This window comes from Mycteria americana, chromosome 25 (assembly GCF_035582795.1).
Source record: "Mycteria americana isolate JAX WOST 10 ecotype Jacksonville Zoo and Gardens chromosome 25, USCA_MyAme_1.0, whole genome shotgun sequence".
NCBI classification, from domain to species: domain Eukaryota; kingdom Metazoa; phylum Chordata; class Aves; order Ciconiiformes; family Ciconiidae; genus Mycteria; species Mycteria americana.
In genome coordinates, this window is record NC_134389.1 from 1,504,619 (window position 1) to 1,532,531 (window position 27,913).

The 27,913-nt window shown below is 56.4% G+C and overlaps 1 protein-coding gene across 1 annotated transcript in view; it reads right to left on the reverse strand.

Moving 5' to 3' along the window:
* INTS3 (integrator complex subunit 3) overlaps positions 1-26,788 on the reverse strand; it is a 43,446-nt gene extending 16,658 nt beyond the window's left edge. The window contains exons 1-14 of the mRNA XM_075524864.1: positions 26,321-26,788; positions 22,743-22,826; positions 21,492-21,575; positions 16,000-16,113; positions 15,656-15,740; positions 13,951-14,017; positions 10,246-10,390; positions 9,152-9,281; positions 5,782-5,879; positions 4,818-5,009; positions 3,842-3,929; positions 3,197-3,276; positions 1,089-1,180; positions 380-486 (exon numbers count right to left, since the gene is read on the reverse strand). Coding sequence (XP_075380979.1) covers positions 380-486; positions 1,089-1,180; positions 3,197-3,276; positions 3,842-3,929; positions 4,818-5,009; positions 5,782-5,879; positions 9,152-9,281; positions 10,246-10,390; positions 13,951-14,017; positions 15,656-15,740; positions 16,000-16,113; positions 21,492-21,575; positions 22,743-22,826; positions 26,321-26,419 — 1,465 coding nt within the window. The 5' untranslated portion in view covers positions 26,420-26,788. The remainder of the gene's footprint in view (positions 1-379; positions 487-1,088; positions 1,181-3,196; positions 3,277-3,841; positions 3,930-4,817; positions 5,010-5,781; positions 5,880-9,151; positions 9,282-10,245; positions 10,391-13,950; positions 14,018-15,655; positions 15,741-15,999; positions 16,114-21,491; positions 21,576-22,742; positions 22,827-26,320) is intronic.
* Between the last annotated feature and the right edge of the window lie 1,125 nt (positions 26,789-27,913).

Sequence of the window (27,913 nt, forward strand, 5' to 3'; positions counted from 1 at the left end):
GATGCCACAGGAAAAAGAGACAGGCTTACGGGCACAGTCCTTCAGCAGACCTGGCAAAGCAGCAGCACTCTCCTGTTAAATACAGGTTAGAAATGCTTGCTCTTTGTTTAACCTAATTATGTTAATCAATTAGCCTACAGAGAAGAAAGGCTAAGGAGCCCCTACGGAGCAGAGAGAGAAACGGGTAGTGTGCATCTTTAGCGTACAGCAGGGCTGAGATGAAGGGAGACCACAACCACCCATAAATACGAGCACCCAGAGCCCTCCTCTCCCGGGGGTCCCGATCCGACTCTCCAAACAGCGCGAGCTGGAGAAAGCCCCGTCTCTGGGAAAGCAGCACCTGCCGCAGCCTCCCTCCGCCACCCGCCCCGCTCCCTACCTTCGATGGGGGGCGAGGGAGAACTGCAGAACTCCGGGAATTTCTCCCTCAACATGGCGCGGAGCTCTTTGTCCAGCTTGGGGTTGTCGAAGAGAGGGGCCAGATGTCTGTGTTGGGGGGTAGGAAGGGACAGGGATGAGAAAGAGCCGGGATGCGGTGCCCTGCTGCGTCGCTTCACCTCGGTGGACACGCAAGGGGATCTCCTCCCTTACGTCAGGGCTTTGGTTTGTGTTACGGACCACAAGCTACGAGGTCCCACCTTCCTTCCTGCAGCTCGGCTGGGGTTCCCTCACTTTGCCACCAACGGGACCTGTGTCACCAGAAGGCACGTGGCAAGGGGAGAAGAGGTCTTACCTCCTGGGAGGGGAACGGGGCTGATGCAGGAGCTGTCTGCAGGCTGGAGCACCATGAGCAAGGCTGCTCCATTCAGCTGGGGGACCAGAGAGGGCTGGGGACGTTTCTATTCATCTGAAGCAGAGGGGCTATTGCTTTCTCAACCCACCCATTCCCTTGCTTCAAGGAACAGCTCTCGGGACAAGCCTCAGCACCATAAAGACACAACTATGGCTTCTTCCATGGTTCATACACAATAAAAATGCCCTCCGCAACTCTTACTGAGCCTGGAGGTCGTTTTGACTAGGCTGGTGAGACCCAGGAAAACTGGGGCACAGCAGTTGTATAAATGTAGTAAAATTCAGGGCTGTCTTACGCAAGGACTCGCTTCTCCACAATGTGGGTGAGAGAGTTGAACACGCCTTGCCGGACGTGAGCCTCCAGTGCGGGGTAGAAGTTGGGAATGATCTGAAAACAGGAGAATGACCACGTTAGTGCCATGAACCCTTCTGCCTACCATCGGGCTCATGTCGGCCGGCAGGACACAGCCGGGACTAGCTAAGGCCACCGGTCAGCTTCTTGGGTCACCCTCGACTCAAGCACCACATCCCAGCCGCTCTTGACCAAGAAGGGCAGCAGCAGAAGAGCTCTCCGAGTGCAGCAGCTCGGGGACGGTGGATAGAAGGGGGACCAGCCCATGCCTCTGGCTTTGCTACCCCCGAAAGCCAGCCGGTGCATCTCCCAGGGATGAGAAAAAACACACCGATACCGCCTCGCGAGCTGTGAGAAGCCCTGGGGCTTGCCAGGGCCGTGCTCCAAGCAGCAGCGACCGCTGCAGGAGCAGGGGGAATACGAGAAGGGCACCCAAAACAACATTCAGCTCTGCCCACACACAGTCCTTTGCTTCTGGAGGGAGGAAGAGGACTCCTCCCTGAAATCTGGGTCATCCCAAGAACCTTCCACCTAGTTCCTCTGCCAGAAGCCAGCAGCCGCTTTTGGACTTGGGCAGCCCGGGGATGGGAGCACACAGAGCGTGCTGGGAGTGAGGGAGCCAAGTGATGCAACTCGCAGCTCTTCCAGCGCTCATGCCACGGAAAGACCTCGCTTCCAAGAAACACCACCAGGCCTCCCTGGGACCAAATTACTGGAACCGGCAACTCTTGGCACTGTTTCCCCCAGGACGGAGGGGCAGGACCAGCTCTGCTCCCTGCCCAAGGAGGGCTGTCCTTTGAAAGGGAGATGATGGGTCTGACTCGTCCCCTGCTGCAGTGAGATTCTGTTTGCCCTCAGGGAAGGACGCTGGGCCAAGGATTTCATTAGGTACTAAAGGGAACAATTCAGAAGCCTTTTTCTTACTAATGCTCACCATTCTGGAAGGATTTATTTGCAGAGTTGGGAAGTCTTACATGTGTTCCCGCAGTGGCATTCCCGTTAATGAATGACACATGGGCTCAAAGCTCCGACCTCCAGGAACAGCCCTGGATTTATCAAGAGACTGCGAGGACTCACCAAAGCCTCTGGTGGCTGGTTTTAAGAGGTGAATAATATGGCTGAGTGTCCGCAGCAGTGTGCCTGACTGTGCTCTTGGCAGATCAGCAAGGGGAAAATCCCTCCTTAATTTAGCATAGGTAAGGGGAAGTTAAAAGGGCTGCCAGCAGATACTGAGCTACTCTGCAGGCTATTTCGCAATCAAGAGGCTCAGGGCAGAACAGACCAGATGATGCACTGAGGAATGCGGAAAAAAAAAGAAGGGGAAACAGCTTTTTTTGGTTTGGTTTGGTTTGGTTCGGGGTTTTTTTGGCTCTGAAGAACGGGCAGAGAGATGATGCCATTTTGCTGCGCCAGTATCACTGGCTCTAGGGATTCATGAAATTCCCTTCCTGCGGGATGGAGACGCAACGGGCCTCTGCCCCGAAACCCTCTGGGGGGTGAAGAAATCTGTCTTGCCTGAGCCTGTGTTACCGTTCCTGCCCTTCATGACCGGTCAGCACAGAGCAAGGGGCAGCCCGAGGAAGCAGTCTGTGCAGCTCACCACTTGACTGCTCCCAGCTTCTGTCTTGGCAGAGAAGGAAAAGCACTGACCTAACACCAACGCGCTGCTGCGCCAGCGACGGGGAGCGCTCGGAGAAGAGCACGGCTGAAGGGCCTGGCTGCAATCCCTAAGGGAGCACCGCCCGGCCAGCGCACTTTCACTCCACCACGGACAAGCGTACGAGGCTAAAACAAGCCCCCGAGGCTGACACAGTGACCAGCTCTCTTTGGAGTGTGACTTCTGCGCAGCTGGCTGGTGTAAGCAGATGAGAGCACGGCTCTTTCCCTCTACGCTGTCCTCTGTTGACACTCCTGAGAGTCTCGCTGTCCCACTGGTGGCAGAGGGACCGCGCGGACCCCAGCGGTTGCTTTCACAGCCCTCATCACTCAACCCCCATCATGCAACTCATTTGGCAAGCCAGATAATTCCCCGGAGAGCGAGGGGCAGCTCACCCGGCACATGAAATCCAGCAGCGTGGCGGTGATGGCAGGGTGAGGCTTCATGGAGTGATGCATCACCAGAATGGCAGGCTCTGGAAGGAGAGAGCAGGGAGACCTCTGCTGAGAGCCCCAGAGATGCCCATACCCCCTGTGCCCCCCCCCCCCGGTTCCTGCAGACCCAGCCTTCTGCCCCTGGGGCGCAGAGCGAACCCCCTTCTTTTGGCTTGTACACTCATCCTTGCCCTCATCCAGCTCCTAAATAACACTTAGGCTTCAAAAAACAGCCAGGACCAACTTCCCAGCAATGCCCCCAGCTGTATCAGTCCTTGCTCATGTGCCCTGAGCCCTGGGACAGCCCTGCAGTCAGGCAGCCTGCCTGCCCACAGGGAGGGACGCTCTGGGGCCAGCCGCTGACCTCAAGGAAGACGCTTGCTGCTACCACGGACAGGAAAGCCACAATTAAAAGTGGTTCCACCAAAGCAGCTCTCCTGCAAGCCAGCAAATCCCAGGAGTTCAGGGCAGGGGAGGGAACTGATGCCCTTTGGAGATAATCTGTCGGGCTTTCCCCACCAGATCCCCCTACCTCTACCAGCTCTGGAAGGCATTAACCCCTTTTTCGACCCTTGCCCGTTCAGAGAAAGACTCCCCGTGGAATACCTATATTCATGATGCTGTCCTTCTCGGGGTTGAAGAAGAGCCAGTCATAGAATAGGGCCAGTTTGGCATTCGAAGCAGCAACGTTGGACTAGAGAAGAAAAAAAAAAACAACCAAATTGCCTGAGGAATACAGTACTGAGCCGCCATCCTCTCTGCACGCCCGACGTGTCGGGCCCTGCTGCTGCGAGGCGGGGGCTGGCGATGCTCTTCCCACCAGCAGGATAGGGCAGAGGTGGCGAAACCCCCCCTCGGGTACCCGCTGCTGCTGCGCAGGAGTGAGCTTTCAGAGAGGGTGGGAAATTCTTGAGCAAAGCTGCCTGCTTTGAAAGCAGCTCCAGCCAGGGCAGCACGCAGAGCGGCAGAGGCCAAGGCAGTCCCAAGACTGGGAGATACAAGCCACGTGCTCTGCAAAGCCTGGCTACAACCCTGAATCGTGTATAACTGGGCCCTGCACGTCCCTTGGCGTTATCTGCTACACGTTCACGGACACAGCGACAGCCGTTTCCTCGGCAGCTTCTGCTCTGTTTGACAAGCGCTGCAGACGGCAGTCCTGGGTGGGACAAGGGACGACAGGCCGAACGGAGAGAGCGGAAGCCAACGAGGCTGTAAAGAGGCATCTCGTTGCATGCGCTCTCGCACCCCGCTGGGACAGGAGAGGCCCCACGCCTTGTAGACGGGCCATAAACATAAAGTAGAAACAAAGGGCACGACAAGCTGAAAGTGAGAAGGCGAGGTTTATGCTGGGAAAGCAGATCCCAAAGGATCCAACGTGCAGCAGAGCCAGGACTAAAATCCAGAGCACAGAATAGAGGTCCTAACCACTGCTCTGCAACTCTCTCCTTCAGCTCAGCCAGCAAATACCTAATCCCAACCTCCCCGGCAGCTTCCAGCATCAGCAGGCTACCCCCTTCCCTGGAAAGGAAGAGATCCCAGGCAATTACGGGCCTCGCTTTCGGGTCTGGCCCTCGCAACTCACCGTGCAGGTGGTGAGCAGCCACCCAATGATGGCCCAGCGTGGGAGGATGTCGGAGCTGAGCACCTCGTTGGAGGGGTGGACCACGCCACAGATGTAGCGTATGAGGTCGCAGCGCAGGGACTGGCTGTCTGGGGTGGACAGATACTGCCGCTGAAACCAGTCCTGGTACCGCTTCTGCTGGCCGAACCGGACCTGAAGGGAAAGGGAAAGATGCGGGTTTTGCTCAAGGCTTGGGGAAAGGCTGCTAGAACCACAGTCTGTCATCCTCTAAGCTTCCTCTTTTGGCAAACTCTGCTTCACACCCTTCTCCCCATCAGCCCCGTGCTGGCAGTGTCTTCAGAGGGACCGAGGAAGCAAAAAAGCCATTGTGCAGCGTTCTCACGCAGGGCCCGTCTCCAGCTGAGCGGACGGGACCACACGCCCCGCGTGTGTGGCACAGCACAGCCCTTGCGAGCAGCCTCAGCCGGCGAGCGGCTGGGCTGGAGGCAGAGCGAGGGGGAAGCGAGCTCTGCCTGGTGTGAGAACACAGATAACAGTTAACCCCGGTGCTGTCACTGTGCGGCTCCTGGCCTCTCTTGAATACGGCTGCTGTTGTCGGAGCTCCGATAACCCACCGCATCGCGGCCATTCAGAGAAAGCGCTTGCCTTGGAAAGCGGCCAGTCAGGAGCAATGTTCCCCTGCAAAGCTGTTTTGTGCCTTTTAATGAATACCAGGGATGTCTCAGGCCCGTCTACATCAGCTCCTGCTGGGCAGCCTCTCCTCCTCCTGTTGCCATTAGATGCCAGAAGCAACAAATACTCGCACCAGTAAAGCTCTGCCCTTTGCCCAGAGCGGTGCTCTGCCCTCCCTCCCCGTGCCCAGTGCCAGCGTGGGAACGGGACTGGGGCACCGTGGACCGAGCGGGGACGAGCGCCCTGCTCCCCCGCACTGGCACAGGACCCCCGGTGAGCATGAGGGAATTACCCGAGAGGTCATGAAGAGCAGCTTGGTTTCCATGTCAGGAGTGAGGCGACAGGCCAGGAATTTGCGAGAAGTCCTCGACTGGAGGAGCTGCAGGACACCTGGGGAGAGACGGAGAGGTCGGTCTGCGCTCGCACAGCCCCATGGACGGCATGGCACGAACGGGATGAAGGCAGGGATCTACCAACATCTGCAGCGAGCTGAGTTTGGAGCATTAAGCTCCCTTTTCCCAAGGCTACAGGCAGTGGAAAGGGATCAAGATTTTGGCTGGAAAAGTTCTCCTAAAACACCTCCTGTCTGCAGCGAGCTTTTGTCAGAGATCACTAATGAGGACGCCAGGAAGGAGAGCCTGGAGAAAGGGAGAGAGGATGCGCAGCAGGGCAGGGACTAGATCTGGAGGACAAATGACAAAGTCCAGACGCCAAGTCCCAAGCTGTAACCAAGAGAGCACGTTCCCCATCTCCCCATATCCCCCTTTTTTGGCCTGGGGACCAAAAAAAAAAGGCTGGCATAGAGAGTGCCTGTCCTGGGCTGCGCCAGCACGTAAGTCCAATTCCTTCCCTGGAGTAGAGGTACTCGGATGTGACAACGAAGATCAGACATAAGAGAAAACTTGTGTGTGCACGCACGTGTAGAGAACGGAGGATGGGAAGGAGAAGGGGAGGTCGCAAAAGCCGCTCTCCTTCCCAGACAGTTGCAAGAGGAGGAGGAATTTATGACCTGAGCGGAGAGGCTTTGCTGCTGCTTGACGAGACCTGAAGGATTTACAGGGCAGACAGCTCTGACGCAGACAGGCAGGCGCCAGGGACCCTGCGCACACGAGGTGCGCTTCGCTCTCTCGCCGTTTGGAAGTCGTCCTTCTGCCCCGCAGCTGGAGGCTCACACCTGGGGGAGGGCTGGAGGAGGGAAGCTTCAAAGCAGAAAGAACAGATGCCAGCTCCCGCGGAGCTCAGAGAAAGGGTGGAGCGAGCTGCGCATCAGGGGAAGAGAGCCACAAAAGCACCTTGCTTGTTAAGAGCTCCCAGCTGCTCAGAGGATGGGTCCTGCACCCGGAGCCACCCCCTGCTGCAGTTTTCCCTCTTGCTTGGTGCTGCCGAGCTCTGGCCCTGGTCGCAGGAGCGCGGAGCTCAGCAAGACTGACTCGGATCAGAGGTTACAGAGCAACACAAACCCAAGAGCGCATGGACCGGCAGCTGCTCGAGATAATAGCCACCTTGCAGAGCAATTATTAGAGGCTCTCAACAGCAGGCAAGAGGGCAAAGAAGTAGCCTTATGACCCAACTGCAGGGGAAATTATTTTGGGAAAGGGACTTTCCAGGCTCCGCACGAGCAAGTACGAATGAGGGTACCCCTGGAGAGATCTGCTTCTGCTCGGAGCCCTCCCATCCGGCCCCCAGCGCCAACTACGGGGTCCTCTGCGGGACAGGGAGGAGTGCCAAACCCAGACCGGGCTCCCGGTGCACTGCCAGACACGGCCCACCTCTCCCTGCCGCCCCGAGGGCTGCCCAGCTGCCTGTGCTGGGCTGTCCCCTGGGGACACGCGTGAACTCTGCCTGCTCCAGCGCTTTGCAGCCGAAACGGCAAGGAGAAACACGCTCACGCGCGTGTGCGCGCTTACCCAGGTGTCGTCTCGCCTCTACGAACCATCGGACAACGCCACAGGCCACTGGTTGTGGTGTCAAACAGAAGAAAAAGGGAACCAAAGGAGAAAGGGCGAAAACCACAGGGGGTTTGCTAGTTGTCCGAAGAGAACGAGTCAGGAGCGCTGATGTTAGCTCCGATTTAGGTATTGTTTTGCTGGGACATTTGGCTAAAACTGGCAGCAAACCAGGAAATAACCCTGACCAGCTGCCCCCAGTGGTGTGGGAAGCAGGTGAAGCTAGAGGGACGTTTGTTAGGTGCCCAGGACGCTCCAAGCATGGACGCGAAAGCTCAGCACTCAGCTGGGAAGATCCAGACAGAGCTAAGAAATGCTTCTCGTGAACGTACAGCTGCAGGAATAGGCAGGGCTCAGCCCTGGAAATGTGAAACGTGAGCTTTCCTTAGGTGTAGGGCTAAGACTCCTCTGCCTCCGCAAGCCCCCCAGGCTAACTCTGATAACCCAGAGAGGGGAACTGCGTCCTTGGAGCCCTTCGGCTGGCAAATCTCAGCAGAGACCAGGGGACAGGTTCTGGAGATGGAGAAGAAGCCAGAGATCACAGAGCTTAAGGAGCATTTAATCAAACGATGTGCTGCGAGTTTCCCTGAGCATAATCTGAGATCTTTAAAGTGACATTAACACGGCCCCTGAGAGGAGAGCAGGCACTGGGGACGGGGGGAGAACACTTTAAAGCCCCATTTCCAAAGACTCACTAGAATTGCTGCAGACAGATAATGATGTGACAGCGCCTAGAGAAGTGCATAATTTATACCAATAAAAATTATAACTATAACGCTCTCTCCATCGTGTCTATTTTGACCCCGACTGTGCAGAGAGCTCCACGGTTGAGCGTTCGGCACGCCAAGCGTGCAAGGCTACTGGGAGAAATAAAATCCCATTTGGAAAGTGTCAGTTGCTGCATCTTCTGGACTTCTTGCTTTAGAGCTACGGAGCTTCATCAGGCTCTCTTCTGGAGAGCCTGAAAGACTCAGACATTTTATATCTTTGGGCTCCAGCTTCATCTCAGCTTATAAACCAGTTAATTATGGCAGTGTTAAGCCCAGAACGAGCAATACAATTTAATGACCCTCTTGTCGTGGCCCAGCTGCATTCTCATGATCTATCATTACAGCTGCCTCAAGTACCTGTTTTTCAGGATGGTTTAAAGCCCAGATGCCTACAAGGCCTCTGCAGCATTTAAAAGAAATGGTAAAAGCTGCCAAGCGCTGGAGCTGACCCCGGGAGACTGGTCCAGGCTCCCTGTCCCTACTCCTAAGCTCCCTGCAGCCAGCAGACAGCTGCTTTTGGAGGGACCTTCTAGTTAGTGATGAGAGAGGCTCTGGAAGTAGCCACATGGGCCTTGACGCTGATGGAGGTGGGATCACACGGTGTAATCGTAGCTCCCTCTGCATGCTCTCCTCTAAGAGACCACCTGGAAGGAACCCACACACCCAGCGTGTTTTGCTTTAGTAGGGCTGTAACAGAGCCTGTCCGCTCTAGCATGGTCCCGAGACCTGGGCCAGACAGGGTGTGCAGAGTGAAAAACAGCTGCTGTGCAGGATTTTTGCTCCAACTCACCCTGGAATGGGCCGACAGTCACGGCAGCCTTGCCGCAAGGGCGTGCGAAGGCAGGAGGGGGTTGCCTGTGGCTAGCGGGGCTCCGGCAGAGGCTATCCCTGCGTGCGGGCAGGGCAGGACGGAGCTGGCTGCCCCTTTGGCCCCGGCCCTGCCTACCTGTGAACTGCGCGCTGAGGACCTGCGGGTTGTGGATGATGTCCTTCCAGAGCTGCTCAAACTCGGGTATCCTTGCAACGTTTTGCAGCAGCCGCACAAGGTCGCGGCCGATCATGAAGCAGTCCATGAACTGGGGAAAGGAGAGGAAAAATCTCATTTACTGTTTACCTGCTCCTGAGCAGGGGGAAGGGAGAAGGCACTGGGGGGCAGGAGGAGGGGAAGGGAGGAACAGTCAGTCCTTCAACCTTACCGCCGGCTCCAGATGATTCACTCTTTGCACAATATCTACACTCCTGCCCCTGGCAGCCTGCCCCTCTTTTGAAGCTAGCAGGTTCTGAGAGGCAGGGTGACAGGCGGGAAGGTCAGCAGCTATTTTAAAATGTTCTCTCTCTTGTAAAGCAAACAATCGGCCCATAAATCTGACATTTTCTCTCCAGAACTGCAGCCAGTCTCCGAAGCTAGGACTTGACACTTGGTCCTCCCGGCCCAGCAAGGAGGAAGGGGAGAGCGGGCAGCACTCAGACCAGCGGGCAGGGAGCTGCAGAGCCGTCACATCCTGCAGCGCTAGGACGCCAAACGCAAGGATTTCTGCCTATGCCTAGCTTTGGCGGCTTCTCCTGCACGATATGGACCAAAGAATGGCCTGGGGCTGGCTATCGTGTTCTCCCTAAGCCTGCGAAGACACCGGCTGCCTCCCTAAGGGAGGACCTGATGTTCTTGCAGCTATGGTAAGCCACAAGCACTGAGGGGCCACAGCAGCAGAAAGAGAATGGTTTCAACCCTTGTGGCCTGAATAAAAGAGACTGAAACGAGGCAGCTCCATCAAAACAGCTGCTCTCCCCCTCTCTACAGCCTGGAGTCTGATGGGATAGCTGGTGTAAATGGGTTCAAAAGCCATTCACAGCCTGCACTGAGAACGAACCGCGCACCGCTGCCTAGACGGTGCAAGCTGGGGGGTGACTCCGAGGAACCGGCATGTCTCACGCTTCCAGCTGCACGAGGAACACGGGTCACGCCACCACGCGCAGACACAGGCTCTCCAGAGAGGCAGGTCTCTTTTCCCAGCCATCCCCTGAGTCCCCCGATTTGCTCACCCGTTCGCGGAGAAGGGAGATGCAGAAATCCACTTCCTTTTGACGAAGGGCCTGGAGCTGAGACGTGCCGTGATGGTCCACGATGAGCCGTAGGTACGTGTACACCGCCATGGCTATCAGGAGGCTGCTTTTCAGTACCCACTCTCTTTAAGGAAGAAAAAAAAAAAAAAGAAACACCTTCAGCCACCTCTGTGAGGGAACCACAGCCAGAAGTGATATAAACGTGGAGACTCAGGACAGAGGAAACTGAGGCACAAAGGAAATCGCAAGGGCAGGGACTCCAGCCTGTTGTGCCAGCATGGAAAATGTTCATTCACGGACCATTCCCTGCTCCATACTGGGTGCTTGCTACGCTTTGGTCCAACTTTTCCTCCTCCAGGACAGTCCCACCACTGTCTACCGTCCGGGTGCTCGCACCCCAAGCTCTCTGGCAGGGTGGCAGATGTTCTCATGCAAAGCACTTGGGTGGATTTCCAGGGCCACAGAGATGTCCACTGCCACAACAATCGAAGGTATTTGCAACTGCAAGCAATAAAGTGCTCAGGAGCGAGTGCAGGGAGCAGCAGGAGCCTCTTTACTGGTGTCCAGAGCCACAACAGCACCGAGCAAGAGACAATGCACCCGGACAAGCTACAAAGGACCTTCCCATACCATCAGGCCCCGAATGCTCTCACGCGCACCCGTGCAAAAGGTGTTTTCACGCTCCCCTGCCGCCAGTCTGCCAGTGCCGAGTGGATTAATCCAGCAAAATCGGTGGCATCCTGAGCGGCAGGTCACACACGGCGGCTGTTAATGGGATACGGCAGCTCTCGAGCCCTGCACCCGGCTGGGAAGCAGCTCCTGCAGCACCGGGGGCAGAAGAAGAGCTGCCCCTGCCCCGGCTTGACCAGGCAACGGTGTGCGGAGCAGAAGGAAAAGAGCAGTCGTGACTACTGGGGAGCTGGAAGCACCGAATGGCGAGAATTAGGGAGAAACAGATGTGCTTAAGATCAAATACTACTAGGGAGATTTGTGAGAGGGCAGATCTAGCTGCGCAGAGGGGGTCTGCGGCGGGAGAGACATCGCAGCCCCATCGTGGGCACGGCAGGAACGGGAAGGACAGGGGTGAGCAGTGCTCTGGTCAGCGCGGGGGCTCTATACCCAGCACTGGCTTTCTGGAAGCAAATTTATTTCTCGGCCAACTGGCTTCACGTCGCGAGTGCAGGCAGGTGCTTCAGCCCCACTCCCTTGGAGTCCCAGAGTCCACCGGCAAAGCGTTTCCATCGGCTGCTCCGCCGCTGTCTCCTGCCTGCGCTGCCCTGCCTGCTCCGTGCGGCAGCGCCCTGTCTGCTGGGTGTGCCGTGTTCTCAACCTCCCTTATCTAAGCGCGACAATAAATATTCTCCGTCCCTAAAAAGGACCTCGTCAGCTTGGTTATTTGCGCTGGATGCCAAGAACGGGCCAGGCCGGCTCGGTGTCTCCAGCGTGATTGATCACCCACAGCATCCCTTGGCTCGGCGAGCTGTAAATCAGAAGTCCCGTGGAAGTGCCACCGCTGCGGGCAGCAGCTGTAACGCCACGGCCACCTGAAGAGACACCAGCCCGCTGGCGAATGAGTCAGCTGCCTAAATCACCGAGGGGGAACCTGGCAAGACGTGACAAGTGTTTGTTTTTCCCAGGCTCTTCTCCCTGCATCTAGCTGGATGTAGGAGCAGGTTAATTAGTCGGCCGGGCGGGCTGGCCTGGCGGCACACCGTGCTGAGCAGAGGTTATGTTAGGGAGGATGTGGGAATAATTAAGGCCGGGATCCCGGGGGGCTGGCAGGTCAGCATTTCCCCCTTTTCCCAGTGAGGGCTGTGCAGAAAATAAAAATGCTGTCAAGGGCGGGGGGGGGCAAAAGCCACCCACAGCCACAGGATTAATCGATCCGATAGGCAGAGAAAATGAAAACACTCGGAGGAAGCATCACACTCGTGCCGCCATTAGCAGCAAGAAGCTAAATTAACACCCGGCTTTCGAGAGGTAGCGGACTTGCCTCCTCTGTGAGGTGGGCAGTGCTTGAGAAGCAGCTTTGCTGTAACTGTTTTTAATTAAACCAAGCACTCAACACTCTGAATGTGGCATCAGATCTTCACACGCGGGGCTTTAATTAAAGCTCTGGCTTTCCCCTAATCAAAGCACATAAATCCCAGCAAAGAGCTGCAGGTTCTCCCTTGGGCTCACTTCCAATCCTCAGCTCTCCTCGTGCTCAGACGGTTTCTGCGCTGCTACAGTACGTATCATTGACGCTCCAGCAATACCTTCAACAGGGGCCGAGCCTTTTCCTCTCACATCTGCTCCTCTGACAAACTCCTCTCCTCAAGTGACAAAGCTCAGCTGCTATTTTAGTGCACGGGACTTTCTCCTGCAGGCCCGCGGCCAGGTGTGGCTTTGGATCACCACTGAGAAGCTGCTACTTCTCCCGCAGTCCAGCTGTTTGCAGTTTTTTGCTTGCAAGACAAGAGCTGCAACGTGCTTTGGCGAGACGAGGAGCGCTTCCAAGATGCTCCAAGGCGCGGGGTGGCAGCGGCGAGTAGCACCAGCACATGGGAAGACCGCATCAAGAGCTGGTAGGGGCTTAAATATGGTTGGGAACAGAAGAGTTGAGCTTAGCGCAAAGGCAGCCGAAGCGATACGGCGAAGAACCGAAGGTCAGCCAAGCCCCGAAGATCTCGGAGGGTCTCTCCTTCCCGTGGATGGCGGGGCACTAGATGGCACTCGCAGCAGCACACACCCACACAGTTATTCCCAGAATAAAAATCACTAGGACTGTTAGCCGCGGCCAAATAAATGCTTTAACAACTTGATTGTTAACTGCAGTAATAAGCGTTTTTCGGAGAATCGCTGCTATTATAGACAGCGCTTGGTGAAAAGCTATAGGCTATTTAAAAATAATGACTCTGCCCAGCCAAAGGCTGCAGTTAGGAATTCTGCTTATCATCAATTAGCGGCTGCTTTGCCAACAAAGGACAATGCTGAGCCCATAGGACAATACTTCCCAGATGGCCTGTCGGCAACAAATTAAAGTTGCAGCCCTGATGAAGCAGGAGCTGTTTAAACACAGGAAGCTTTTTGGAATTAACTCTGTCCTACTCCTCCGAAAGGAACACCTCCCCCGCAGCTCGGGAAACTCAGGAAGAAAATATTCCTGGGGTGCTGCTCCCGAGCCACGTGTGCTCCGCAGCCACGCGAGGCAATGCCGCCGCGCTGCCCAGAGGGTGGGCCGACCGCCTCCCGGGTGCCGCACGTTAGGGAATAGCCGTGCCCTCGCACACGGCTCCGGGAGAGGTAGGAGTCTGCGCAGACCATCTTTTATTTGACGTGACGCGCAGCCCCTCTCCAAACCCCGCAGAGGAGGTTTGCTAACGGAGGGACTTCAGGACGCTCTCCCACACACGACCCGCAGCAAGAGGGCTCCGAGAGCTAGAAATTTGTGCCATGGCTTGAAAATATGCTTGGTAACACAGTAAGGGAACGCAGAGGTCTTTTGCGCAGGAAACCCCATCAACACACTCCCGCGCAGGCTGTCACCACAAACACGCTGCCCCAAAATCTGCCGCTCTTGCACTGAGCAGGACAACCACCCTCTTAGCAGGCAGACGAGGAGCGCTCTCCCTCGCTTCGAGCCTGGCCGCTGCCGTCTTCAGACCGCACCAGCCTTCGCCAGCACCTCCCGACCGGCCGTACCTTTGCTCAGTCAGTATCTCCAGGACATTCTCGGCCAGCCAGATATTCTTTGCTGTCACATCCCCACCTGAAAGCGAAAGGGCAACAGGGAAGAGAAAAGCCAGTCAGATGAACGGGTGCGGTTCCGTTGCCAGACTCAACTGAAGCACCGACTGCTTCGATCCCTGCGTCCCCAGTAAGGCAAAGCTAATTAAGGAGCTTGCTCCCTGTCTGGAGCACACACGCTCGTGTCTGGTCCCTCTCTGCCTGCCACACCTGCTTGGCTGTTCCTAGATATGGCACGTTTCTAGGTACAAGTGCCTTTCTGTGAGGAGATCAAAGGGGTCTTTGCTGCAACAGTATTCTTGCAGAAGAACTGTGATAATACGGAGTCAGTAATTATCCTTCTGGAGAGCAAAGGAGAAGTCGGAAAGGGACGAGATTCAGTAGCTGGAAAAGAGAAAACATTTGCAGCTGCTGAACCCACAAAGGAGAAACAGCATCTGCAAAGAACGCCCAAACTCTCAAAGAAAGGCCAGGTGTCAAAGTGGTGTCTCATGCCCCCAGCGCGGGCCACCAGCACGAAGCCGGAGCCTTTGGCTGACATAGCTGGGAGCGGAGCGGGACTCCTGCTCACAGGGGCACAGAAAACGCCTAAAGCAGGCACGCCAAAACAATGGGATCATAACAATTAAGGCATCGTAAAAGCGGTGAGAAGTGAGACAGAGGCGTCCTTCCAGAACAGAAGGGGCCCTGAATGGGGAGGTGCAACCGAGGGGAAACAAGGGATGCCTTCACCAGTGGTTTTTAAAATGTTCTGTGTTTACACTGTGACAACAGGGCCAGGGCAGCTTGGCTCACACTCAGGACTCTGTCCCCTCCCTCTCCGTTCTTCCTCCCCTGAAGAGCAGACACGGCAATTTCCAATCCAGGCTGCCCGGCCCCGTGTCACAGGCACATACAATAAAAACACAATGTCAGGTTTTACGGTGGGACATTAATTCCTCCTTCGTGGACGTCAGCGGCCGGCACCAGCGCCGAGTAGAGAACACGGAAGAGGCACCGTTCCTGTGAATCCGGAAAGGCGTGTGCGTGTGTATGCGTGCACGGCTGTGGGGTGCTGACACCGAGGGCTGGGGGGAACACGCTCCAGGCTACCATACGGCCAGCTCCCTGGAGGAGCTACTGACTTCACGTGGGGTAAAGCAGCCTCCTGCGTCTCTGACGAGTTACAGAGGAGCTGCACGCATGGCTCTTGCCATCCCAGAGGTCAGAGCAGGGACTAAGGATGATCCTGGTGCTCTTGCGCAGCGCTACGGCGCGAAAATTGGCAGCAACAGGAACCAATACGCTCCCTGGTTGTTCCAGCATTTGCCAGAAGCCTCCTGGCGCTCTCTGTGATTCACCCCTCATAGAGGCTGTCGGGAGCAACAGACTCTTGAAGGCTTATCCTCTGCTCCATTCTCCCTGGAGAGATTTCCTCACCAGACAGGTTGGGGCAGGCTTGGTGCCTGCCAGCGAGCCCTGCTCCTGCCTGTCAGCTGGGTACAGAGACGGGCAGGAAGCCTGTCCGGAGCCGGCTGCACGGCAGCACAGGCTCTGGCTCTGACGCCAAGCGCAGCACGCCACGAGCCAGCCCCGGTACGCCACCGACAGCACCCAGCCTGCTGGCAAAAGCAGGGGGGGACGCAGGCAGCGGTCACCTCGCTCCTGCGGCACAACTCACCTGCAATCTGCTTCATGAAGGTCATGCAGACGCCATCTGCACCGAGCACCCCGCTCTTCACCAGCTCCCGCAGCAACCACACCAGCTGGGCAGAGGGAGAGATCAGCGCAGCTTTTGCCACAGAACCCCCCCACTCCAACACCTCTCCCCTACACCGTGGCTGCCTCGGCTGGCAAATGCCGCCACGTTTCCCTTCCAAAGGCGAGTCCTTAACGTGGAGCAAAGGATCTCCGCCAGTGCCAACTGCCCCCCAAGCTCTCCACGCCCAAACGCCCACTCAAACGCTCATCCTCTGCCTGGTTGGTGTCAAAGGAGCGATTTTGGGGAGAAGACCTTCTCCTCACCTGAGTCCGACACGTATCCTGCAGCTTCAAGTACTTCTCCATGAGAATATGGTTGATCTTGTTGAGAACGATGTTCATGCCATCTCGGCTCACCAGTGCCAAGTCCCGGTAGCACTGCGGCAGAGAAGAGCGGGAGATGGTTACGGATGAAGGACCATAACGGAAAACATACAATGGTTTTATCAAACCCGACCAGGTAACAGCAAATAAACAAATCTCAGGGAAAGAACATCAAGGCAGGCAGACTCCCATGGGGTGACCTGAATCGGCACCCCAGGGCCAGGCAGGGAGAGCCATTAATCCTCTGGGGCGTTATAAATTGACAGCTGGATTCACTGGATTTAGCCCCGAGAGGCAAAGGTTTCTCGCTCCAGAATGGGCACCGTCAGGTGTCCCTCTCCCCTCATCCCAGCCTTCCCTGCACCCTGCCACATATCTGGAAAGACCAACGCTAGAGAGAAAAGACAGACAATGGCCGTTCAGGAAGGATCAGTTGAGAAAGAGTCACATCCAGATCGCTTAAGCTCCCCGCTGCTCCAGTCTCCCTGGCACCAGTGACAACTGGAACCGCACTGAACTTGCCCACAGGACTTGGGGTGACCACGCTGTGATGCTGCTTCAATACCATGGGAGCTCCAGGAGATGCAGGAGCGGAGGCAGATCGTCCCCATGCCACCCGCTCCTGCTCACACAAGACTTCCGAGGTCAGACAGAGCTCAATTTGGAGACCGTTCGGCTCAAAACCATGCTACCACGTTGGCTTGTTTCGGGTTAGAAATCCAGACATCCTGCCCACGGTCCAAACCGGGGCATTTGGTGGGGCTCTGCTATGGGAAGAGGGAACTATTGTAGGGAAAGGAAGGACTTTTTCCACTCTCGTCTGCCACCAGTAGCCAGACAAAACGCTGGCCAGAGAGCAAAGGTGCTGGCTCTCCCTTCCCCTCTGGTCAGGACAGCAGGGGGTGGAGGGTGATTAGGAAGTAATTTGCTAAGCAGTTCTGCATGAATGTTAATTTGTGCCAGTAAATGTCATGATATTCCAGAGAGCAGGGTTCTGGTCTCTGCATCCTCCTTCAGAGAGTTAATGAGGCCTCAAAAGATCTCTTTGATTAGGCTCCCTGTGCTCAAGCTTTCTCCCTCCCCTTTTGATATAGCACTGTGTAAAAAAAAAAAAAAACAACAAAAAACCCCCATATATAAAAAAAATCCTGAACCAAAAAACAGAATCCAAGAGGTGTAGACTCTTTGGGGCCTTTAATTGCTTTTGAAATGCTAAATGAATACCCACAAAGCAGAGCCAGACTCAGAGTCTCCACGCAGACGACTACCTGGCCAGGAACGCACAACATCTCCTTCCGCTGCATCAGCTTGGAAAAAGAAACACATACATCACACCGATGGGAAAACACAGGGGATAAAGCTGGTCCAGGACACAGCCGGCCAGGGAGCACGCGGAATGCCAGCTCCCCTGTGGTCTGCCCGGACTCAGACGAAGCTTTTAATTCATTTGGAAAACGCCGGTGTTGTCAGGTCCCTACCCTGCCTGGATCCTACCTCCTGTGCTTGGTGACAGGATTACGACCACCCATCGCCCCTGGCACTTCCCTCTCACAGGCAGGTGCACTCCTGCACCCTTAGGAGCAGTGACGAGGTGAACATTTTTCATCTTAGTAGCTTTTCTTGGTGGTCGTAGCTGCTTCTGTGTTCAAAGAATTCACGCTTTTCTGGGTGAAACGTCTAGGCTTTGGTTTTCTGCCGGACGTATGCGAGGTGCGGTGTCCCCATCTGCGTTTAAAGACACCAAGAGGTCCTGTGATAGGGCCCTGGCAGCGTGGATTAGCTCCCGACCAGCCGGGCTGATTCTGGCAGCATCCTCAGGAGAAGGGCTGGAACAAACAGCTAGAAGAGACACTCTAAGCGATTTACTTCTGGTTCACTATTTAAGTCGCAGGAGGAAGGACACCATAATCCTATTACCTAGGAAAGTTTGGCAGGTCTTCACCTTGCTTACTGCATACTTCCTCAAATCCCATGAGCAAACACTGCAGAAAACCAGAACTCGAACTGCACCTACGATGTTGCTGATCCTTGGCCCAAAGTACAACTGGCCAGAGGAGAACAAGTCCCATTTTATCAGGGTCACGGCAGTACGGCATGTCACCGACCGGTTGCTCAGACGGGTCAGACTGGACCCCTGCCTAACAGCCTCCGGCACAAGGATGGTAGCCATAATCCAAAGGAAGGTGCCTGGAGAAAATCTGCAGGGCTCCGGCAGCTAGGGGGTGGGGAGAGAACCTGAATTTCTTCGTTATTGCCAGGGCTGCAAACAATCCATCGTCTCCTCCCTGCTCTCCGCAGATTGGAGCCGCCACTTGCACAGGCTGTTTTAATTAACAGGAAGGAACAAATGATAAATGTTCGCTTTAAATGAGGGGAGAAGAAACAAAAAACAAAAAGACAAGGAAAGAAAACAGCCATCGAGTGGAGGAGAGAGGCCCCCTCCCGCCCAGCAGCAGGGCAGAAGAGGCACGCGGTGGACAGACACCGGAGGAGATGTCAGGGAATCGCTGCGCTCATCTGTGGGGAGGGCTCCGTGCACTCTGATCCCGGAGCAGAGTGTTAATTAAAGTGAGGGATGCCAGGCGGAGGAGGGAGATCTGATGGATCATTTGCTGTCACTTTGATATTTGAAGGCGGTCAAGTGTCCCTCCTCACAGCTGGACAAGTTTAGCACAGCTAATATCTGCTGGCTGGAGTGTCAAGGCGGGGAGCAGACCTGCGAGGGGAGGGCTGCGCCACCATTTCTTTAATTGATCAGCAAGGGCAGCTCAAGCTCCCTCCCAAAAAGGATCGGAGATGTGTTTTAAACATCCTCTCCGGGAGGAAGAGGGGGTACCTCCACCTCCCCTCCCGGCACCAGCAGATGCAGGTGGGGGACAGAGCAAGAGAAGACGGATCCGCATGCCGGGGACAGACGTCCACTGAAGGAACACAAGATGACCAAGCAGATGGCACGAGATGCCTCTGCTAGCGTGCTGGGACTGGAGCACGCGCTGCACCCTCTGCTCGGCTTGTAGGGCAACAAGCGCTAAAATATCCTTGAATGCAAACACGGCCAGCTACAAGATGAATTTTTTTGGGGGGGCAAAAAAACAACAGGTCCCAGGAGCACGGTGAAGCCTCGTGGAGTACGCTCGATTCAGTGCAGTACCACTTCCACGCCAACCTCGCTGGGTTCGATGCTCCCTGACACAAGGCTCCCGTGCGGACACCCGAGGTTGCGAATCTTCACCTGTGACCAGATGTGGGAACGGTTATTGCAGATGACCGGGGCGGGCTGCGCTGAGCGTCCCGGACCCATGGGCTTCTCGCCGGAGGACGAACAGAGCTCTGCCCTCTGTGTGACGATATCAGAGCTCTCTCAAGAGTCTCACAAGATTCCTTATCAGTCAGGCAAGCGTTAATCCCTCTTCATAGGCAGGGAGCAAAGGCAAGGAGTAACTCGCCTCCCAAAGTCTGGTAGAAAATCACTGACTGCCTTCCTGTCCTTACTGTCTGGATACAGGGCAGGTGGCAGCAACAGATGACATCAAAGCCCAGCAGACTGGCAGATCCAATTACTCCCTAAGAAAAGTAACGTGCTCCGAAGAGCAGATCTGACAAGAGCAGGAGGACCAGCCACCGCTAATTAACGTGGCCACGAGCAGCAAAGCATGCCCCCAGCCTGCCATCTCGGAGAGACGGCGTCAGTGCCTGTCAGCAGCTCGGTCGCAAGGCAGCCGAACCGCTCGCCCCCTCGCTCCCCTTCGCCAGAGGAGACCACAGAGAGGGGAACGTGCCGGGCAGGTTTCTCTCGGCTCCTCGCAGTGGGATGGCCAGCGAGCGCCGTGCAGATGGAAAGCTGGAGCACGCAGGACTCATTCAGCCTTTGCTTCCAGCGTATGGAAGCACCTGCCCCACGAAAGACTCGTTATATATGCTCAGTTAACGGTGTCTGGATACTCCCCACCGCATCCTAGAGGGGAGAAGAGCATTTTATTTGATGTGGAGGAGGAAGACCATCCTGGAGAGCGCTGCTAGTCAGCAACTAGAAATACTCTTTGGCTCCCGCAGCGTCTGGGAAACAAGGATGTGTTCAGCAGTGCGCCAAGCCTCAGCTGGATTCAGCCTCTCCAGGTTTACAAGTCTCGTGCTCAGCGCACGAGGCAGAATCAGGCCAGAGCCTAAGGACAGCAGGGCTGGGGGCTCTGCGGTCAGGGTTTGGGAAAGCCAACAAGGAGACAGAGCAAAACACAGCCATCTAACCAGAGAGAAACCTGACTTGCACCAGCACCGTAAGCAGTCAGGCCTAAAGACTCCCGGGACAAACATGTTTTGCTTTCAAGAGGTGATTTCTGGGGAATGGAGCTGTACCTTCATCGACAAGGACCGTCCCATCTAGCAATGCCAAGGCAGCTCTGAATTCCGGCCGCTAATGCGGATCTATTGCTTTGGTGGAGAGAGCTCTGCCCTCATAGCAGTGATTAAATCAAGAGAGAATATTGCATGAGTCACCTTCGGTTCAGCGCAGCGCCAGGATTTACAGAGCATCCCTAATGGCACGCCACTCGGCCGCGCTCGCGGCGGACCCTGCTGACTTCGAGAATCCAGTTCAACCCTTGCAAATTCTGTGCAACACCCGTTAACTGAAATGCATCCAAACAAGGACCCCCAGGTCTCGCTCGCCACGCACGGCCCTTCCAACAGTGCTTTTGTTTTTCCTTGTAGCTGCTACAAATAGGTCTGGTTTCTATAACAAAACCTCATTTTCAACTCCCTCCCCGAGCGCCCCCAGTTTGTAGCAACAGCGCCAAATCCACATCCAAGATCTTTAGAATACAAAACATTCATCTTCCTGTAGGTGAGCAACTACAATTTTAAAATCACAGTTTACAGCGTCGTTAAAAAGAGTTATTTAAAAATTAAAGCCCGTCTGGGAAATTAATAGAGCTGGACTGCTAAAAAGCAATTTTCTCTAGGAATTGAACGTGTTCCTCCTCTAGAGTCTAGGTGATTATTTCTGTAGGCATCTACCTCTGGCTTCCAGCACGCAAATCCATTCTGGGCCTCCAAAGACAAGACAGAAACTAGGAAAGGCCTTACAGTTTCTTGAAGAATCAGTACTCGCCTCCCACAGCAAAAACCAATTAATTCTAGGGCTGTGAAAGAAGCCAGCCGAGCTCCCTTCGCTGGTGGCAGCATCTGCATTCCCCTGAGCAGCAGCTGCTGCGGCCCCTGGGCCACGTGGACACAACAAAACCAGGAACAGTCCAAGCAAAGTCACTGCCCTGCTACAATAAACACTGCTCAGCGCTGAGAGTTCCAGCCAGGCGCCTTCCGACGCCTGCGTGAGACCCAAAACTTCCACAGCTCCGAATCCCCGGCTGCCTGGAAAGCAAATTCTCTTGTGGACAAACTTTCCGCACTCACCAACGGGCGCAAGCGTGCCTTACCTTCTGTGCCTGAGCAGGTTCGGTCAAGACCAGAGTGAAAAGACCCAGGCAGATCTCCTCATGTTGGGGGGTTCCTTTACATATCTGAGAGAGAAAAATGCAAGTGCCATCAGTGAGCAGGTGGGACGGGACGTTAGAGGAAGGCCAGTAAAGCAACAACAAAGTAAAGTAAAGAAGGAGGAAACCCGTCTCAAGCCCACCAAATGGGTGGTCAACGGAGCACGCAGCAGCCCGCAAGGAATTCAAAGCAGGATCACAAGGGAATACAGAAAAATACAGGGTCTCCCTAACATTTGTACCCCGTTGCAAAGTTAATGCTGGTGCAAACCTCTCCGTACCGAGAGCTTTCCAGTGGTTTTAGTTGGACCACTTCAGGATATCTCCTTACTGAGGGGCAACAAACCCCCGGACAAGAACAGCGGCAGATCCCTGAGCCCTGTCCTGCGGCTGGGGACCTGCCCGGGCTCTTCTTCCAGACTCATCTACAACCTGTTCATCCATGTGGGAAAGCATTTCATGAGCTTCAGAGCCCTGAAATCCAGCCCGGGTTGCCGACCTTTTCCCATTAAGGGAAGGCAACTCTGTACCACTGACTCCAACAGCCCAAGGTGTTCTGGGGAGGAAAAAATGCAACCAACATGTCCGAGAGCCCATTAACATGTCACACGACAGTTTTCCTTATACGGTAACATCTGCGGCTTGCTGGCAAGTATTTTAAGACTATGCAGGGTTAGAAATAAATGCTCCATCCCCTCAATAGAAAGGCTGAGCCTGCCCTTTCCAGTGGTCTGGAGTCTGGCTGTTTGGAGGCCAGGAATAAGCTGATCTGAGCAGCGCAGGAGTACAAAAATACATGAGAAATGCAAAGAGCAGCAGCACGCGCACAGCGACAGACTCCTGCGCGCGTGCACGCGTACAGAGCGCTCGTATGCTGGGAGGGAGACACGCTCAGCCACCTTTCAGCAAGAAATTGCACTGCAGGTCGGCTTCCAAATAGGTGACTAGGCAAGGATTAAAGCCGCGATGTCGTTTTGTCTTTTAACTGTAATAGCTCCGGGAATCCTTGACAGGCTGAGAGCCGCGAGAGCACAGCAGGCTCCATTCCCCAGCCTCTTTGTATCTGCCCGTTCTTTGTGCCTTGCTAATACCTTGCATGCCCGCTCCCTCAGACGGAGATCCGTGCAGGTATAATATACCAAGAATTATTTAATCCAGGCAGGATTTCTCATCTCTCAAGGAGCTGACACTTACATGAGCATTGAGGGCATCGTTAGCTTCCCTCTCCGACAGCCCGTTGGTTAGCGAAGTCACGATGCCCACGCATCTTTCTAGCCTCTGAAACAGAGAAAAGCCAAACATCACAAACTTGGAAGAACAAGTACGCTTGAGCACATCCTCGCCAAGACAAGATACAGCAGAGGCTGCTTTGACCCCCACCCAAACACCTGAACGGACGGAAAAAACAGCCAGCGACGCGACAGCCGCTCTTGGCTCACGTCAAGGCTCCGAACCTCCTGCCAGCTGGAGAAGCTACCGCTTCATCAATGTTCATTTATTCACAGGTTTGGGTTTTAAACACTCCGCTGACACCGCCCAAAGAGCCAAAAAGTAAATGCGTGATTATTCAGTGATACTAACACTGATGTCACTTTGATACGAGGCCAAGACGCAGTCGTGCAAAGGCTGAATTTGAGGCAGGGTTGTCAATCCTCGCTCTGAGAGCGGAGCTGCACCCCGAGATGATGAGCTGTCCCCAGCCCCCAGCGCAGGGAAGCCAGAGCCCGTCATCCAGCAGCTCCGTAGTGCAAGACCCACCGCTCCCGTCCGTGTGGGAACCCTGGGCTGCGGGACAACAGCCTGGAAACCTTCTGTTCTCATCGCTTAACATCTGAGCAACTTCTGGCTGAGAACAAACAGCAGGAGCAGATGTTTGCATGCAAGCACCCCGAGGGATGAAGTGATGGGAAGAGCCACGAAGTCAGGAACTGTAAGTTACAAGAGCACAGGCATGAAAATACTGGAGAAGCAAATGGCAAAGGCGTCCACGCAACTTGAGAGAATTCAGAGGGTTGCCTCCTCTTCATGTAGGGCATGAAATGGTTTCTCCTGTCTGGTCGGCTGGGCACCGGTGTGAGCCGATGCCTGCCTCTGGTGCGGGGAAAGCGTGAGCAGGGCAGCGTGACTCCAGGCACGGGCACGCCACATCCTCTCCCCACCTCGTGGTGCCATCTCAGGGACGGTGACACAAGGGCCCCATGGACTCTCAGGCTCCCCATGCCCTCTCGCAGCAGCGATGACACCCGAGAGCCCGCAAACAGGTGGAGAGCAGGGTTCCCGGCTGCCAGCACAACAGTGGCTCGACCGCAGGGCTCCTTTACCACCGGGGTCTCGCTCTCACGCTACGACTTGCACGGTGAGACATTGTTCTAAATTAAACTCCTCCATAAACAGCTCTGTTGCCGTGCGAAGGAGATGTGCCCGGCCTTCTTTGCCGGTGCCACCGCTTCCACGCCAGAACTGCGGAGCCGGCTGGACTGTTTCGGCCACGACAGCGACTCGAGGGTCACCAGCAGCCAGCAAAACGCGGTCTTGCTTTCCTGGAGTTTCCTTGGAGCCTACAGTTAACGGAGCGGTGACCTGTTTGCAGCAGGGAAAAGCGGCAAACGCAGCCTAAGACAAGCAATAAGCAGGTTACAGAAGGTTATTTCTACACAGCCACTTCTTGATTAAAATGCAAACACATCACACCGATTATGGAAATGATTAGCGACTCCTTTGCATATCAAAGGGGCTGCGGCGAAGAAGCTATTGAGAAAGAGGTCAACAGTTCTCCACTCCAAGGCAATATGAAAGAAGATGTACTGGTCAGTAATACAGAGACAATGCCTTTGTGAAACCGGCTTTGTTCCAGGCCGAGCGATGGCATTATGAAAGAGCAATGGGGCAAAACCCATGAAAATCTCAAATCTAAAGCTGATGAATTATTTGAAAGGGAGGACAAGATCCAGCGGCTAAAAAACAGAGTTAGAAAAATCCCAGTGAGAAATAAGACAACTTGTTGGCAGATAATGCAGCCAATGAACCACCAGAAGAGCTTTGCAAGGAAGTTCAGCGTCAAATAATGTCTTTGATCTGAGACCTGCTGACGGACTTGCAGGATCAGGGTTTGGTATTCCCTTCTTGGGATAAAGAGGAGACGCACCAACTCGCTCCTGCCAGGTATGGAGGCTATTTGAAAACAGTATTGCTACCTTTGAGCAAGTTTAACGGCACGTGTTCCTCTAACGAGCTCTGCTGCCTCTACCGAAGCCCACAGCGGAACAAGGTGAGGATTTCTTTCTGTTAACACCTGGTATGAGATATATTTTTACAAGCTCCAGTCCTTCCGATCACCTCTTTCTCCCCAAAACAGACGTGTTCAACTTATTGCCACCAGCAGCTCCGACGACTGCTAAAGGCAAAGACCGGAGGAGGTTTTTCCCTAAACATGGCAGCCTGTTTACTGCGAAAACTCCATGCGCAGCGATCACGCACGGTTTTTCCTGCGTACGCTCCGCTTCCTGTTTGTTGGAGTCTTTAACGCAAGAAACACGAAACTTGTGACAGTAAATCCATCAGCGCTCAGGAGTTTAATTAATACCCGAACCAGTTTCTCCCAACTGACTGGGCTTTTAGTCGAAAGCGCTGCTTTCCAGTGGTTTGAGAGAGGCACGGGAGGAAGGCCTGCCGGATAAAAATGCCTCTGGAAAGTCGTCTTCTGGTACTTGTCTTTGCTCAGATACATCACCTTCACCAAACCAAGCTCCACCGCGCTCGCCGACTCGTGGTGGCTCCTTCCCAGACCCGACGCTCTCGGGGAAAGATCCGGGTGAGAGCAACCCGGACCCCAGGAGACCCTGCTTCGATAGCCTGGAGCCAATTTTCAAGCCCAACCAAAGCTCCCGGCCATGCTGGGCTTGCAGAGTTACATGGGTCCAAAGCTGGGAACGTTCTGTCCAGACCTGGACGGGACCCAAAACACACACGGGGACCGACGAGTGCTTTGAAGGAATATAAATACACTCCAAATGGCAAAGGACAGTTTCCAGACCTTGAGACCTAGTTATTCCAGCTACCACCCTGTTTTTCTCCTGCAATTGAAATCCAACATTTTTTTTTTCGTCTGCACCATTTCATGAGCCCCAAATACATTCGTTCCCATCACACAATAAATAACCAGTCTCTCCCACAAGTCTAGCAGTTCACGAGAGCATCGCCGCCCCCGTGGCACCAGGGAAGCCGGCCCTACATCAGCTTTAGGAAGATCCCTGAACACTTGCCGAGTTGACCCAGCGTTACAGAGCAACGCGTCCACCTCGCCCGGGTGCCTGAGCTACCCGCTCTTCCACGGCTCCTCCACACCGGGAACAGACCCCACTTGTCCTGGGGAGACCCCAAACCTTCCCCATCTGTAAAAGAACCAGCTCTCTTTTCCCAGCGCAGGAAGAAAAGCTCAATGGGAAGTAGGACAGCGCCGTGTAATTCGGGGCCTGGCGAACACGGGTCAGAAAGTTTCCCAGATACTGGAAAGATGAGTCCTGTCGGCGCTCGGGCGCGAGGCAAGCTTCGTAATCCCGCTCCACCACCCGAAGCCGCCCTGCCCAAGCACGGCTGGGGCGAGGCGGGCAGGGAGACCCCGGCTGGGAGGTGGTTTCTGCTTCGAGCGAGCCCCCTCCCCGCACAGGGACGGGCAAGGGGAGCAGCGTGTGCCACCCTGCCCGCACCCCATGCGGGGCCGAGCCCGTACCCCACCCCCTGGAGCCCCGCTGCCCCCAGCCCCAGGCACCTACCTCCTCCAACTCATCCTTGGCATCCAGAAGAGTGGAGACCAGCAACTTCCCTCCTCCTCCTCCTCCTGCTGTTCCCCCCTTCCCCTTCTGCATCTCCATGGCTGGGGGGGGGGAGGAGAGGGGGGAGGGCAGCCCCTATCCAGGGGGCTTGGCCTGAGAGGAGTCCCCCCTTTTTGCTTGGCGATCCCCCCCCACCCAGCTCTTCCTCGTGGGAGGACGGGGCGGGGGGTGTTTATGGGAAATACCCCCCCTCCGGAGCACCCCCCGCTCCTGCAATGGGAAGCAATGGGGCGGAGGGGAGGGGGGCACCCCTGCCTGCTCCTCAGGGGCTTCACCCCGGGCCGGGGAGGGGGTACAGGGGGGCGGAGGGCTGCCTCCCCTTAGCCGGGCTGAAGGGGCTGCTCTTTGACTAGGCCAGGCCGGCGGCCTGCGGCCTGGGGCCGTGCTATGGGGGGGCCCTGGGGGAGGGTGCTGGGGGGCGGGAGGGGGCCGTGGAGGGATCCCGGGGGGCTGCGGGGAGCGGGGTCCCGGGGCGGGGAGGGGGTCCCCGTCGGCCGTGCCAGAGGAGGCCTGTGGGGAGGGAGGCCCCCGGGGGAGGCCTGTGGAGAGGGGGAGTCCCGGGGGGGCCCCGCCGCGGGGGGTGGCCGGGAGGGTGACAGGTCCCCCGGCGCGGTGCGGGGCAGGGCCGGGCGGGCGCTGCGGCTGCCGCCGGGGCGGGGGGGGGGCTCCGCCGGGCGGCGGGGCGGGGGTCTCGGTGCCGGGGGGAGGGGAGCGGCGGCTCCGCACCCCCCGCCCAGCGCCGCCGACCGGAAGTCACTGGGAGAGGGACGGGAGGGCCCGGGGGGAAGAGGAAGCACAGGGCGGCCGGAAGCGCCCGCCCCTCCCGTCCTCTGACCAATGGCAGCAGCGACACGGCTCGGAGTGACAGCGCGGGTAGCAGGCCTGGAGGGCGGGGCCAAGGCGGGCTGCTCGGCCAATGGGGCGGCGGGGGCGGGGCCTGCCTCAGGCGGACGCTCCGCCCTCCGGCTCCCGAAGGCGGCCGAGACCCCCCGGGACCCCCCCGGTCGGGCATGGCTGGGACCCCCCGGGAATCTCGGGACCCCCCCGAGTCGGGCACGGCCGGGCCCCCCCGGGAATCTCGGGACCCCCCCGGGTCGGGCACGGCCGGGCCCCCCCGGGAATCTCGGGACCCCCCCGGTCGGGCATGGCTGGGACCCCCCGGGAATCTCGGGACCCCCCCGGTCGGGCATGGCTGGGACCCCCCGGGAATCTCGGGACCCCCCCGGTCGGGCACGGCCGGGCCCCCCCGGGAATCTCGGGACCCCCCCGGGTCGGGCATGGCTGGGACCCCCCGGGAATCTCGGGACCCCCCCCGGTCGGGCATGGCTGGGACCCACCCCGGGAATCTCGGGACCCCCCCGGGTCGGGCATGGCTGGGACCCCCCGGGAATCTCGGGACCCCCCCGGTCGGGCACGGCCGGGCCCCCCCGGGAATCTCGGGACCCCCCCGGGTCGGGCATGGCTGGGACCCCCCGGGAATCTCGGGACCCCCCCGGTCGGGCACGGCCGGGCTCCCCCGGGAATCTCGGGACC